Genomic DNA, 14024 nt, shown 5'->3' on the forward strand with positions numbered 1-14024 from the left:
ATTCTTTGCAACTTTTCCACTCTTTGCTACTTTTGCACTTGTAACTACCCTTTGCTGCTGTGTTCATCCAACCAGGTCTAGAATCCTTCTGTAGAGGTTCTACATTCAAATCTGACTTCCTGGATTTGCAGTTCTCTTCTTCAGACACAAGTTTATACTCAAACACCTACTTCCACTAAAGTCTTATCATATTTTTTAATGCAGATTGCAGCGTGTCTTATCTACAAATGTCTAAAAATCCAAATCAGCAGTCTATTTCAATTATATTAAAAAACAGATTTCTGTAGTTTAAAGCATTCACAATGGGTAGGCTGGCTGAAGAGCTAAAGGTGATAAAATCATGTGATATTGCACACAAATACTTCTGTGGGTGAGCACACAAATACTTCTGTGGGTGACCACCACACGGTACTATTAAGAACCGGGTACTAAAAATGCATACAATGAAGTCACTACTCTAAGGATATATTGATACCATGAGAATATTTAGCATCAATCTTTTGGAGAAACATGGTTTCAATAAAAATGTGTACAGTCTTGCAGTGCCCTATAGTGTCTACAGAGTGGCAAATAACATCCATTTGAAACAGATACAGCTCACAATACAGTAAGTCCTCTAGACATGCTTTTTCAAGATGAACAATAAGAAGTCTAATAATAGAGTTTTTAATAACCTTTTGTTTCATACTGTTCCTATTTCAACAGATTACAATTTGCTACGGGCAAATAATCACCAAATTCTGACTGGACTGTAAGTAGAATTTCTTACTCCACTTAGGACTGAAGTCTACAGAGCAATTTGTTATTCCCTTTATCTCTTGCTTCAGTCTTATTACTTTGAAATATACCTATCTAAAATTCATTAATTATTTCCTTGCCAATTTTTCCATTTCCTTTGCATTAAGGCAAACTTTAGAAGAAAACATTGGCAAACACCTTTTTTTTTAATATTATCTATTCAACTAAACACGTTCCTATAGGCTTCATTAAGCTTCAGAGACGTTTCTGTGGTTTCTTCAGAGATAAAGGAGGGGAAAAAAATTCAGATTCACTCAGATTCTGAGCACAGGGGACAGGGATGGGACAGAGGATGACACCAGATACAAAGATACAATCTGTCCAAACTTGCAGTCAGCATCTCATGTACGCTACGTTGCCTAAAATAACATTAGAGCATATAAGAGCTTGTTTAGATAAACCAATACACAGAGTCTGGAGGACAAAGTGTTTTCCACTAAAAGCTTTTTTTTTTCTTTTCTATCTAGTAAAAAAGGCAATCTCTATCATGTACTGTGTTTTGCTATTTATACTAATATAGCCAAGTACTACATGACAGAACTGTAGATAAACAGAAAAAAACATGTGCTATGTTTTCTTAGATCATCTTAAAATACTAGCGCATGCATGGTCTGGTGCAGAACTATATCAGCTGCCCATTTCAGAGAACAGACATGCAATACAACTCGCATGAGATTGCTGTATGCTACAAATTCAGATTTGTTAACACATTACGTCACATACTTCAGTTAGTTCAGCTGCCATGTCCTTGTTCTCCAGTTCTTGCCCAGCATGGACTTAATATTTTTAAAAAAATGGACAAAAAACACAGCTCAGTGAGCTATACTTCCACCCCTTCAGAAAAACGCATTCAGTTGCTCACACTTGATGAGGAGACCGACTTCAAAATGAAGTTTACCTTGCTTTGCAGAAACTCATATTGTTTCACCTGTGTGCCTGAGTGTATCCTCCCAGTCAGCACAGAGATGTGTTGTGTTGCTCATGCTCATGGCAGTCCCTGCGTGTGCCTGCATCTCTCCTTTACTTACGTTGCTATTTTGATTGCAAAAAATGGAGAGCTCTTAATGCACAGTTGAAAACTGCAGTGTATGCTGGGAAGCAGTACTGATCGAATGACCTGGTGGTAAGAAGCTGCCTAAGCACGTATTGTCTTCATGTCCTACACTTGGGTCACAACAACCCCATGCAACGCTACAGGCCTGGGGACGAGTGGCTGGAAAGCTGCCTGGCAGAAAAGGACCTGGGGGTGTTGGTCGACAGCCGGCTGAATATAAGCGGGCAGCGTGCCCAGGTGGCCAAGAAGGCCAACAGCATCCTGGCCTATATCAGAAATAGTGTGGCCAGCAGGAGTAGGGAGGTGATCGTGCCCCTGTACTCGGCGCTGGTGAGGCTGCACCTCGAATCCTGTGTTGTTTCGGACCCCTCCCTACAAGAAGGACATTGAGGTGCTGGAGTGTGTCCAGAGAAGGGCAACAAAGCTGGTGAGGGGTCTGGAGCACAAGTCTGATGAGGAGCAGCTGAGGGAGCTGGGGTTGTTTAGCCTGGAGAAGAGAAGGCTCAGGTGAGACCTTATCGCTCTCTACAATTACCTGAAAGGAGGTTGTAGCGAGGTGGGTGCTGATCTCTTCTCCCAAGGGACAAGTGATAGGACAAGAGGAAATGGCCACAAGTTGCACCACAGGAGGTTTAGATTGGTTATTTGGAAAAACTTCTATCTTAAGATAAATCAGAATTCTAGTTCAACTGGAGTTAGGAAATATTAATTAGTTATGCACAATTGAACCACACCCACTGAACAGAAAAACTGCAATGAATTTTCGTTGTAGTATGCAAGTTGTTCAGTAGTTACCCCTACATAAAACAACCACACACATATTTTTAGTTGAAACTGTTTTCCACCTTCTAGCAAATGCAAAAAAAAACCCAAGAAACCCATTCTGCTCACTTCAGTAAATTTTTGTATTATAAACCAGCATTCTTCTGCACTATGACAATACTGTTCATATTAAAAACATTTACAATGAGCAATGTTTGCCCATAAATGACTCCATAATTTTAAAACAGAAAGTTTGCTCTTCATATAGCATTTGTCCCAGCCATTTGGAAATTATCTCTTGGGCCTATCACAAGATGACTAACTACTAAGGCAGTAAACATTACAAGAAATGCATAATTCTCTGGGAAAAAAAAGATGCTGATACTTATAAGAAGATTTGTCCTTAAAAATACCAGACCAAAATTTTTCCACTCGATTCTTTTTATAGTTTCATCACTACTGCCAACAAGTCTTATACACAAGCTTTAACGCACAAGACAGACAAAGCAATAATTAGTTTTCAATTTTGAAACAGCTTTCTAAATATTATACGTAAGCTTTTAATAAAGATAATAATCTATATACACAGTGTTTTGGCACCTTGCCACTGACGTATGACCTCTAATCAATTGCTTGTTCAGCACTGAATATTCAGTACATTTTGTATACAGAACAAAATGGTTATTTTCTGATGAAATTAAACACATTTTAAAATAAACTTATCTAGCTGAAAATTTTGGACACTTAATGTAGACCAGTAGCTAGGAAAGGAGAATTAAAAGAAAAGGTTAAGCAAGCTGCCTAGGTTTCAACTTAGCTCTGTCACTAGCCTCTTGGATGACCTTGAACAAATTATTTTACCTTGTTTCCTCCATTTGTAAAGATATGAACAAAGATACCTAAAAGCTGTAAAACAATCATTGAAATCTATTACATACAATCTTTATTAAACCTAACAAGTTCTCGAAGCTTACCACTCCCCAACACATCCATGCAGCATCTGTGAATCAGACTCTTTTCCACTACATCTTTAAATACTTTGTAAGGTTCTCAACTAGATGTATTAACTCAGAAAAGGGTTGTGGACATCAGCGAAGGTATTGAAAACGTCTGTTCAGTATGCAGCTGCAGATGAAAAGAACGTGACATTAAAATGCATAAAGAATAGGCCAGAAAATAAGATTAGCTCTTCCAATGCTTTTATATAAATTAATAGTACTGTTCCATTTGAAGGAGTGTTTGCATTACAGGTCACCCCTTCTTTATGGTGATATTCTAGAACGACAGAAGGTTTCAGAGATAATTGGTGACAATGATCGCTAGCTATTTGCTTTCACCTTTGGACCGAAGGATCATTTATTGTATAAAGTGAGGAAGAGAAAGCATTCCATGGGAACCAGAACCAACGAAGACCGCTTGTCATGGATTTGTCTCTGGTAGTTGACTACAAGCTTTAGTCTGTTTCCATTTTTTTCCCACACTTGCCACTGAGGCATGTGTAAAGCTATAACTGGTAGAATGTCTTTCATACCAGCTTATCTTGCCATCCTGCCTTTAGTAGAAGTCCTCAGAGTTCTCTCTCATCTATGTAGCTGCAAGTTTCCAAAGAACCTGTAGGAAAAGAATCATCTTTCACAGCTCTAACACATCTTGGATTGAGAGTGTTACTGGAGAAAGGAGGATGGTTTGACACGATGACTGCATTTGCTCTCTTTCCTTAAGAAGTCAGATAATATAACCCAGTAAAAATACACCAATTAGTACAGATAGGTTCATTCTCCCATTTTCCCCCTATCCTATGCCATAAAAGTAAAGAAACTGAAAAGGAGGATTTCAAAGCTTGTAACAGGACAAACTTCTTAAGGCAAGAAAACGGTAAAAGAAGTGACTGAGATCAAGATTAAAAAACGCAAGCAACAACTGAGCAGTTATTTATATGTAGAATATCCCACATGATTCCACTAGCGACAATAATAATGTTGGGTTACTAAATCTCAGACTTCAAGTATGAGTCAATCTCTAATAGAAATAAAATATATGAGAAACAAAATGTCCTTTTGAGGCTAGAGGTAAGAGGCAATAGCCTTTGCTGATGGAAGAAGGTGCTTACTGCTTTCTCTGGCCCTTGCTAAAAAGGGGATACTAAATTAGTAGGATTTCAGTGTGATGCAGACAGAAATTCTTTCATTTCTATTGAAACTGCAATCCAAAAGCAATACATACGTTTTCAATTTAAGACAAACACAATGCAGCTCAAAACATTACAAAAACAAACGCCCAGCATATGATCTTCCTCTCAGGATTAACATAAATCAACTGAAATTGTTTCTCAGGAGGTTCCAGGAGATTTATTTGGTATTGTTTTTCTTGTTATTGACAGGGTTTGGTTAGTATCACATGACAGCAGCTCTGCATACCTCATCTTGCTGAGCTGCACGTCAATGCATCATACCAGACAGGGTAGCTAGTGTGGTGGCCATCAGGCCACTGAAATTCAGCTATTGCCAGTTCCAACCTTTCAATATTTTTTTTCAAATTATCATTCATATTCCATTTTAGCCCAGATAGTCAAATTCTACAGCAGTTCAATACACACCAATATGGATATCTGTACTTCCAAAGGTATGGAACAAACTTTTCTGCATGTATTATCAGAATATACATAGATATATTTTTCAAAACTTGTTTTAAAATCTTCAGTTACAAAATGATTAGCTTTTTGCAGGGGAAAGAGCCAGTACAACAACAAGCTGTTCTTTCTAGAACTACTACATATCCATGTCACATACTATGAGAAATAAAGAAAAAAAGGGAAAAAGAAAGAAAAAAAAAAAGGAAAAGCAAGCAGGCATGAGTAACCTTGTGTATATTTGTGACTGCATCTAGTCTCCTACCTGGAATGCTGTTGGTGGCATTCACCGTGCAGAGGTTTAAAAGCTCTGCTATTGCCGACAGATTGTGTTAATTTTGTGTGCATTCATCAAGTACATAAAATGTGCCACGTTTATAATACACAGGATGGCTTCGGTAGGCATCAAAAACTTCTACCAGATACAAACTTTATGAACATAGAGAGTTATTTCATTTACCAAGCAAAAATTTGTGCACCATAGAATATTAAATAAATATATGTATCTGCAAGGCAGTGAGCAGTGTCCATGGATGCATCTCCATGACGTAGGTACGAGGCTGTCTTAATCCGGCAGATACAACAACCTTTTTTAATAAAAAAAAAAACCAAACCAAAAAACCAAAAACAACCACAAAACCAAACACAGAAGAAAAACCCAAAAAATGTAACAGGTAATGTTATCATAACATGAGTAACGTATTTGCTATAGATAAAGGCTTACATTTTTGTCTTAAGTGTTTATTAAAGTACCATTTTAAAGCAAATTGTATCAAATTGTAGAACTGTACAAGTCCATCTAGACAGTAAGGGTATAAATTTGAGAAGCTGACAGTAAAATCACAAACCCACAATCCATTACTGAATGATATCAGTGTTATGAAAACATACTTGTTTCACTCCATATTATTTTAAGGCGCTGTTAAGACCTTGTATACTGTAATTAGCAACAGCGAATGAGACAGCTTGACATGTAAACACACATCATAGGGAAACAAGTTAGTGAGCGATTAATAGGTGTAAATCCTTCCTATAAAATACAGCATCCCCCAGAGTCATACGTGACAAACAGGTCTGAAAAAGCTATAATCTCTCCTGCTGGTAGCAGCCAGGCGCAGGAACAAATGAGTTGACGTACAAGTTTTATGTTTTGGAAATCCCACATTTTTTATGATGACAGTGGAAGCAAAACACCCACCCCAAACAAAACCTGCGAAGTTAATTAACCTAATCGCACAAATTCGCAGGGCTAAGGTAAAACCGCGGGCTGGTCCTCGGTATCCTGAAGGACCTTCACCCAAACACGCATTTTAGAGGCTGCAACAGAAGCAGCGGGATCTGCGTGAAAACAAGCCCGCTCATAAATATGAATTAAGACACGTAACGCTACAACCACACGCAGTTCAAAACAGAAATTCGTGCCTAATACACCTAAATCCTACCTGCACCTATACCTGAGCTCCTTATTTCGCTAGAGAACACAGATAGGCTTTTTCAGGGCGGTAAATGCGTTTTATTTAGCGGTTTGGTGGAAAACGGCTTTCATTCCTGGCCAGGCGCTCCGGGGTTCGCCGGTTTTCCCTCCGTCTTCCAGTCCGTAACGCTCCGTTCGCTTCAGCAGCGCGGCTGCCGCCTCAGCGAGGCCGGGCGGCGGGGAGGCACTGCCCGGCGGCCCTCCCGCCGCCTCCCCCGGCCCGCCGCGCCGGGGAGCCTCACCGCCCGGGGCCCGAGGCGCGCCTGGCCGCCCGCAGGTGAGCCCGCATCCGCCGCGGCGGGGAGAGCGGCCGCTGAGCGGGGACGGGGCCCGCGGGGGAAAGGGACCGCTGCGTGAGGGAGGGGAAGGACGGGCGGGAAGGAGGAGGAGGAGGGCGCAGAGGGGCATGCAGAGGCGCGGGGGCACCTACCAGTCCGTGTGCGGCTCGTCGACGACCAGGAGCAGCTTGAACTTTCTGCCGGCAGCCGAGGAGACGGCGGAGGAGGGATCCACCAGACCGGCCGAGGCCGCCGTCTGCTTCACGGCGTTGGAGAGGGAGCTGAAGAAGCTGCTGCCCGTTGACTGCTGCTGCGGCGGCGGCTGCTGCTGCTGGGGGGGCGCCGACTGCGGCGGCTGCCGGCGTTCCGCAGCCGGGGAGGCAGAGGCAGGGGCCGAGGAGGCTGAGGGAGGCGGCGGCGGCGGCGGCTGCTGCGGCTCCGGCCGCTGCAGGTCGGTCATGTAGCCATTGGGCAGGTTGGCGATGAAGCTGCTGTCCGAGAGCCTGCGCCGCAGAAAGTTCATCATCTGGCCGGGCGAGAGAAAGGCGAGGCTCTGGCGAGGAGCGGAGGAGGGCGCGGAGCCGGGCGGGAGGGCGGCGGGCGCCGCGGCGGGCTCTGCGATCCGCAGGCGGGCTCGGTCGCAGGCTCACTGCCGGCCGAGGCGAGCGGCGCTGCCTTCCCCTCAGCAGCGCGGCCAGCGGCGGCTCGCGCGCGCCTGCCGCTCCCGCCCGTCTCTAGGTGGCAGCCGCGCGCGCCGCCGCCCCGCGCCGCGAGGACGAGGGCGAGGAGAGCAGCAGCCGCCGCGCCGCGCGCGCCGAGCCTCGCTCCCGCCCCGCCCGCGGGCGCCGGCAAGGCCCCGGCCCGGCCCCGCCGCTCCCCCGGCGGTACGGTACGGCACAGGCCGAGGGGCAGGCGGCACAGCGAGCGGGGCTTCACGGCGGCCCCCCCGTGCGGCGCCCTCCGCCTCGGCGCCCGGGGCCGTCCCGCGCCGGAGTCTGGGGCGGCGCTGGCTGCAGCCGGAGCGGGCAGCCCGCCGCAGCGCCGGCTCGCGGGGAGCGGCCCGCAGCAGCGCGACCCCCGGGCGGCGGCGGCGGCGCGGAGCGCCCGCGAGGTCCGTAGCGGGTACTGTGAGGCAGAGGGCACCCGGCCCAGGCGTCCCAAAAGCCGGGGAGCGAGGCTGTGCGGTCCTTAGCGCCGATTACAAGTGCGAATTGGGTTTAGTTCATAGCCTATAGGTGCTAAATGCCTTCATCGTCAGCAACGAACAGGGGCCGGGAAGAGCAGCTAAGCAGCCCCCAAAGCGGAGCTGCTTACGGGTGTATTCAGCGCTCATCAGCCCCACAGCGCATGGCCTTGCCCTGAAGTTGAAGAAAGGGCCGGGAGCAGCCCTGCACTGGCTCTGCTAGGAACAGCAGCGATTTAAAAAAATACCTGTGCCACGTTCCAGCCCAAAAATACCTGTGCCACGTTCCAGCCTGAGAATCGCTTGTTCTGGCAGCTGCCCTCCGCGTAACCGCTGCCGTGTTGCAAGGGGAGCAACAGCAGGTTCCAGCTCAAAGCTGCGCTGCACCTGTAAGAGAAGGCAGAGGCATTACACATCCCCAAAATATTAATGAAGTCCCTTAGTAATAATCAGGGGTTTAGGGATAATCACTATGTGTTTTAACACACAATATGCACTCAGCCTTTATTGTGGATGTACACATTTATCCAAGGTACACAAAATGGCAAATAATTTTGCAATTCATCTCCACAGGCCACGCTGCGTGTAACAGGTGCTCTGAGATTACGCACTGCAAATGCATGCAGCAATTTCTTTCAAAGTTAGAGATCCGACAAAGCTTTCCTGATGCTAACACTTTCACAGTTCAAGGCTTACATGTTCAAAGGTAAAACTGCATAGGATTCTTCAATGAATCACTGAATTTTGAAACGTTCATATATTTTATCACGACAGAAAATGAAATAAAATATCAAGGCTATTAGAAGATGCTTACTTTTTAAACACCATAGATAAACGGGGGGCAAATGTTCACTCTGCCGAGCCACGATATAGGCCCCATAGGGCTACAGCTTTTTGCAGGGAGGGCACAGAAAATTTAAACAAGTGGAACAATCCCGGGCTACGACTGCAGTTAGAACATTCCTGTCACTTCACCAACCCGTGGCCTGCGCTGCCGGAGAAGCTGTGGAGCTCCACGTACATCTGGATAAATATAGGTCTAGTGGGATCTAGAGGGAATAATTTTCTCTCAGTAGTGTTAAGGTACCTTGGGGCTATTAGTATTTCTAAAAAGCTTGTACGTAAGCGCAGTAACGCAAGTTAAGTCATCTGCAACACATGACGCAGAAGCAAGTCACTTGCAGTGACACACTACATGTGCGAAGATGATAAAAATCACAAGACTGAAGAATTGTTTCATTCCTCCTTGCCTGAATAGTTGTATCAACAATCCCCCCTCCCTTCTCATCTAAAAAGCGGGAGGCCAAATTAAAGAAAACCAGACTGCTTATACTTTTCAAAATACGAGTACAACATGTACAACTTAAACCGTACAACATAAACCGTTTCACATCCCTGTAAAGAGATTACTGAAAAACAACCAGCCTGAGACTGAAAAATGACATTTAGGTATTTTTTAAATTACTGTTCTAGCTTGAGGGGAGATTGGATAGAAATGCCCCCCTTTGGCCAGACTGCTTCCTATAGACACTCAGAGCCTGCTCCTGTTACTGACAAAAGTCAGCAGTCTTGCAGAGCCAAATGAAGCACAGCAGAGTGAACTGCGTTACGTTTTGCTGTGCAATTCACAAAAGTATTAACTAGCTCTCTATCTTCAGTGTGAGCTGTGCTCTTTGTTACGAGGGCAAGATACACGTAGCAAAAGGCAATCACAGACTCACAGAATGACAGGGGTTGGAAGGGACCTCTGGAGACAATCTAGTCCAACCCCCCTCCAGAGCAGGGTCACCCAGAGCAGGTTGCACAGGAATGTGTCCAGGCGAGTGCTGAATATCTCCAGAGAAGGAGACTCCACAACCTCTCTGGGCAGCTTGTTCCAGTGCTCTGCCACCATCAAAGGAAAGAGGTTCCTCCTCATGTTTAGATGGAACTTCCTAGGACCAAGTTTGTGCCTGTTACCTCTCGTCCTGTCACTGGGCACCACTGAAAAGAGACTGGCCCCATCCTCCTGGCACCCACCCCTTCAGTATTTCTAAGCATTGATAAGATCCCCCCGAAACAGAATGGATCCACTAAGTGATTAAACAGAGTAGCTAGGCTGCTCCAATTTCAGTGATGCAAGATCTATCCTTGTTAACATATTTGTGTGGAAAAGTTCGGGTTTCTGATTGATGAAATCCAATCACTGTCCGTAGTACTTTATGGTATATTCTCAGCCCAGCCAAACAATTACTTTAAGATCGTATGGACTGATCCTAACTGTAACCATGGCCAACAGACTCTCTGAGGCAGTTGCCCTTTATGGTTTCACGAGCTGTTAGATGTTTGGATAAGTAGCAGAAGCCTTGTTCACCTACCCTATGCACTCAGGAGATGTTATGGCTATGTAGAACGCTGGAATAGAAGGTAGTTCCTAGTTTACAGACTTTATTCGCTTTGAAGGCACTGTCTCTTCTCTATGAGCGTTTTCTCAGAAATCTGTACTTGGGTTCTTTTGTGGCTTTTTTTTTTTTAACTTCTTTACATTACCACTATGCTGACTAAAATTTTAAAAAATATCAATCATCCTCAAATGCTAGACTTCAGAGGTTTTTTAAAACATCCCGTAGAGTATTGTAATAGCCTTATAAATCCAAAACTACACTAAGACAACTGGATTTGGTCAACATCTCAAAGAACTTGATGCAGAACAAAACAAAAAGCAGAGTTCTTCATGTAGCATTGTTGTTACTGTGGAGGGAAAACTTTGTTCAAAGAGTATAAATAGAATATTACAGGGACATTGCTGTATTTAATGGTACATAAAACTGTGCCTGAAAAAGAACTAACAGCACTTTTTGTCCAACCTACTATTCGTGATACTTCAACACCTCACGACACATTTGTGAGATAATTCAACATGATTATGTCTATTGGGAAGTGAGAATACAGAATTGCTTGTATGTTAAATGACAGAAAGAGTCAATATCAAAGCAGAGAGCACAATAGCAGTTTTAAATCCAGTCTTGTTTCCTAACATTGAAATCACAATGCAAAGAAAGATCAAATTACTGGGATTAGTTGTCTTGGCAAACTGAGAGGAAAAAAAGAAAGGATGAAGCATCCTAACTAGTACACTTTAAAATGACTTATCACATCTACATACCGGTATTAACACAGAAACAACTACAGAAGGGTTCATGTTAAAAATGATAATAATAAAAGAAATTTACAGGCAGGTTAGGGCCAGTATGTTTTGATTTCATATTCTTTTGCTATTATAATGTAAAACTAAACTTCAGGCTGGTCAAATGCCTCTTAAAATTGTATTAGCATTTTAGAGAAGTAACTTTCAGATAACTGTATGTGGTAGAAATGGAAGAGTCAAATTATACATGCTAGAAATTGGGGATACCTTTCACTTGAGCAGATTGAATCTAATATGTTTTAAATGAAAACTACTTAACGTGTCATATTATCAGCTATTCATCTACAAAAACATGCAAGTCTACAAAAATATAGTTAAATTTAATGGAAAAAAATGACTAATCTTCTCAGCTATGATGCTATACATTATACTATGCATACAGTAATGGAGAACAGAAATAGGAAGAATCCAGGGAAGTATTTTCTTTGCGTTTTGTGGGCTAATACATGTTCTAAGCCACATGGACTTCTACACACCACATCCTTAGAGAAAACATTCCATTGTTTGAGTGAGTTGTGTTTCATGCATATTCATTCATGCCGTGCTTTTGGTTAGATGTTCTGCTCAGCCCTGCATACCCAGTTCAGCCCGCAGGAAGGAGGGAAGCGGCTGCCAGTGCCGGAGGGGAGTGTGAGGGTGCTGCTGTCCGAGTGTACAACAGCTGCCTTAGGGAAGTAATTTGCACATTTCCCAAGCACTGACCTGCCGAAAATGGGAACAAGCCAGAACTGAGGGGAAGGAACATTGTTGGCAGATGACAGTCCAGCCAAGTCTGGAATAGCAGGTGCTTAAGGCCTATTTTCATGATAAATGCTAAAGAGAATCTCTGTGATGAAAATAAGTCATAGACAGAAAGTACTCCTCTGGACCGTAGCGTATCACCTGGCAATCCTCACAGAGATCAGCGTTACGAGGCTTTTTGGAAGCCTCATAATTTATTTAAACCCATGCTAGTAGGTCGTAAAAAAAAATTTCTTACAAACTCCATAGAAATATGACACTTGTTTGTCACAGCAATAAAGAAAATACATACATATAAAGAAAATACAACAGAAATAGGGGCTGAAGTGGATGTTTGCTATATGCCAGGTATGTTATATATGCAGTGTATAAAGATGACATACAATATGTCACCCATCTTTAATGACATATCTGAGTCACTAAACAGACACAATGTTGATAATACTACTGTACACCCTTCTCCATGTTTTATTTGTAGCTGTTTTCTTAAATATTTTTCTCCCTTAAAAGACACGTACCAACTAGTAGGATAGCTACAGTAATCACATTAGTCTAAGACTTCATGAACACTAATGGAGTCACTTGTGTCAATGCTCTGTTAGCGTGAGAGAAATGTTTGTGTGGAAATGCGTTTGCTGAATTTGTGAAGTGTTACTCATTTTTGAATACTCAAATTTCAAATTCATATTTCACCTGTGATGCATTTCTTAAAAAGCTGGTCCTTTTCTACATTCTAGCACTTGTATTATTTATATCAAATATATATGCAATTTTCCAATTTGCAATTTTCCAAACGCATCATAGGAACTTCTCTCAGAGGTATCTGACCACCTATTCCAGCAGTCCCACACTTTCACTTAGTTTCATTAGACAGCTTCACTGAATCCTTCCAGAACTCCTGCTGTTATGAGGTCCCTGAAGCAAAAACATGTCAGCTTTCTATTTCTGATTTTCCTTGCGTTTTGTTGTCCAAGGTGGCAGAAGTACAGTTAAACCATATGAAGATGTGACAGAAATAGGCACACCGGCGAGTAACTGCCTCAGTTACTGCTTTAGGAAGGACACAAAACCAGCGTGATCTTCCTTTCCCAAATCTAGGCTCTCATGTTTTATGAACATTAACAGAAAACACAAATTAACCAGAATTGTTTTTTGTCAGATGGTCATTTAAAAGTCTAAGTTTTTATTCCCTAGACCATTCCCTTGGTATTAATATAATTTTCTTCTGATATGCCTACCTACATATGTTTTGAATTAAGTTGGGAAATTTGACTTTTAATTTACAAAAAGTTTGCAAAAAATGTAACAGGAACTTGAAATACTAGCATAGCACCCTGAAAATATTTGCAGGGTGCTATGCAAAATTGTTAAGTAAATGTATTAAGACATAAGGGCTCCCTGTGTTTTATTTGTGTCCGTTTAGTAAATATTTATCTGGCCTTAAGTGATTTCATATTTTATAAGCATACCAATTCAAAGGGTTCTGTATTGGCAAGAGGTACACTGTACTAATTCTTCTCGCATTCACAGAGAAGACCTGATGGCTGTAACAGTGTGGAAGGACGTATGTAAAAGTAACCGTATGTGTTAACAGGAGGCCTCCTCTGCTCCCACTTCTGCCCCTGGAGAGCAGCTAAGAATGGCTCAGCCTCTGTGCTCCCTAGATAGGAGCTTCTCCCCTGCCCCCAGCTACCCCGCAGGAAGGTTAGCAGGAGCTCGGGAGGAACTGCTGTCATCCCTGAAGTGCTCAGTGACTGAACTGAACTAACTTGTGCCAATGCCAAAAGGTGCATTTTGCCTCCTTGTCAGTACAAAAGCCAAAGACTCTATGGCAGTATTTCCTTAAGTTTGAAACCACATAGCATTCCTGAAAAGAACAAAAAATTATGTACTGTACGATACATCCTCTGTGCTCAGC

General features: G+C 43.2%; 1 protein-coding gene across 1 annotated transcript in view; it reads right to left on the minus strand.

Moving 5' to 3' along the window:
- The window catches only part of SYN2 (synapsin II), a 185932-nt gene extending 178411 nt beyond the window's left edge, over positions 1-7521 (minus strand). Inside the window, exon 1 of the mRNA XM_059823221.1 lies at positions 7148-7521. Within this exon, the coding sequence (XP_059679204.1) occupies positions 7148-7521 (374 nt within the window). The remainder of the gene's footprint in view (positions 1-7147) is intronic.
- Between the last annotated feature and the right edge of the window lie 6503 nt (positions 7522-14024).

This window comes from Gavia stellata, chromosome 12 (assembly GCF_030936135.1).
Source record: "Gavia stellata isolate bGavSte3 chromosome 12, bGavSte3.hap2, whole genome shotgun sequence".
NCBI lineage: Eukaryota > Metazoa > Chordata > Aves > Gaviiformes > Gaviidae > Gavia > Gavia stellata.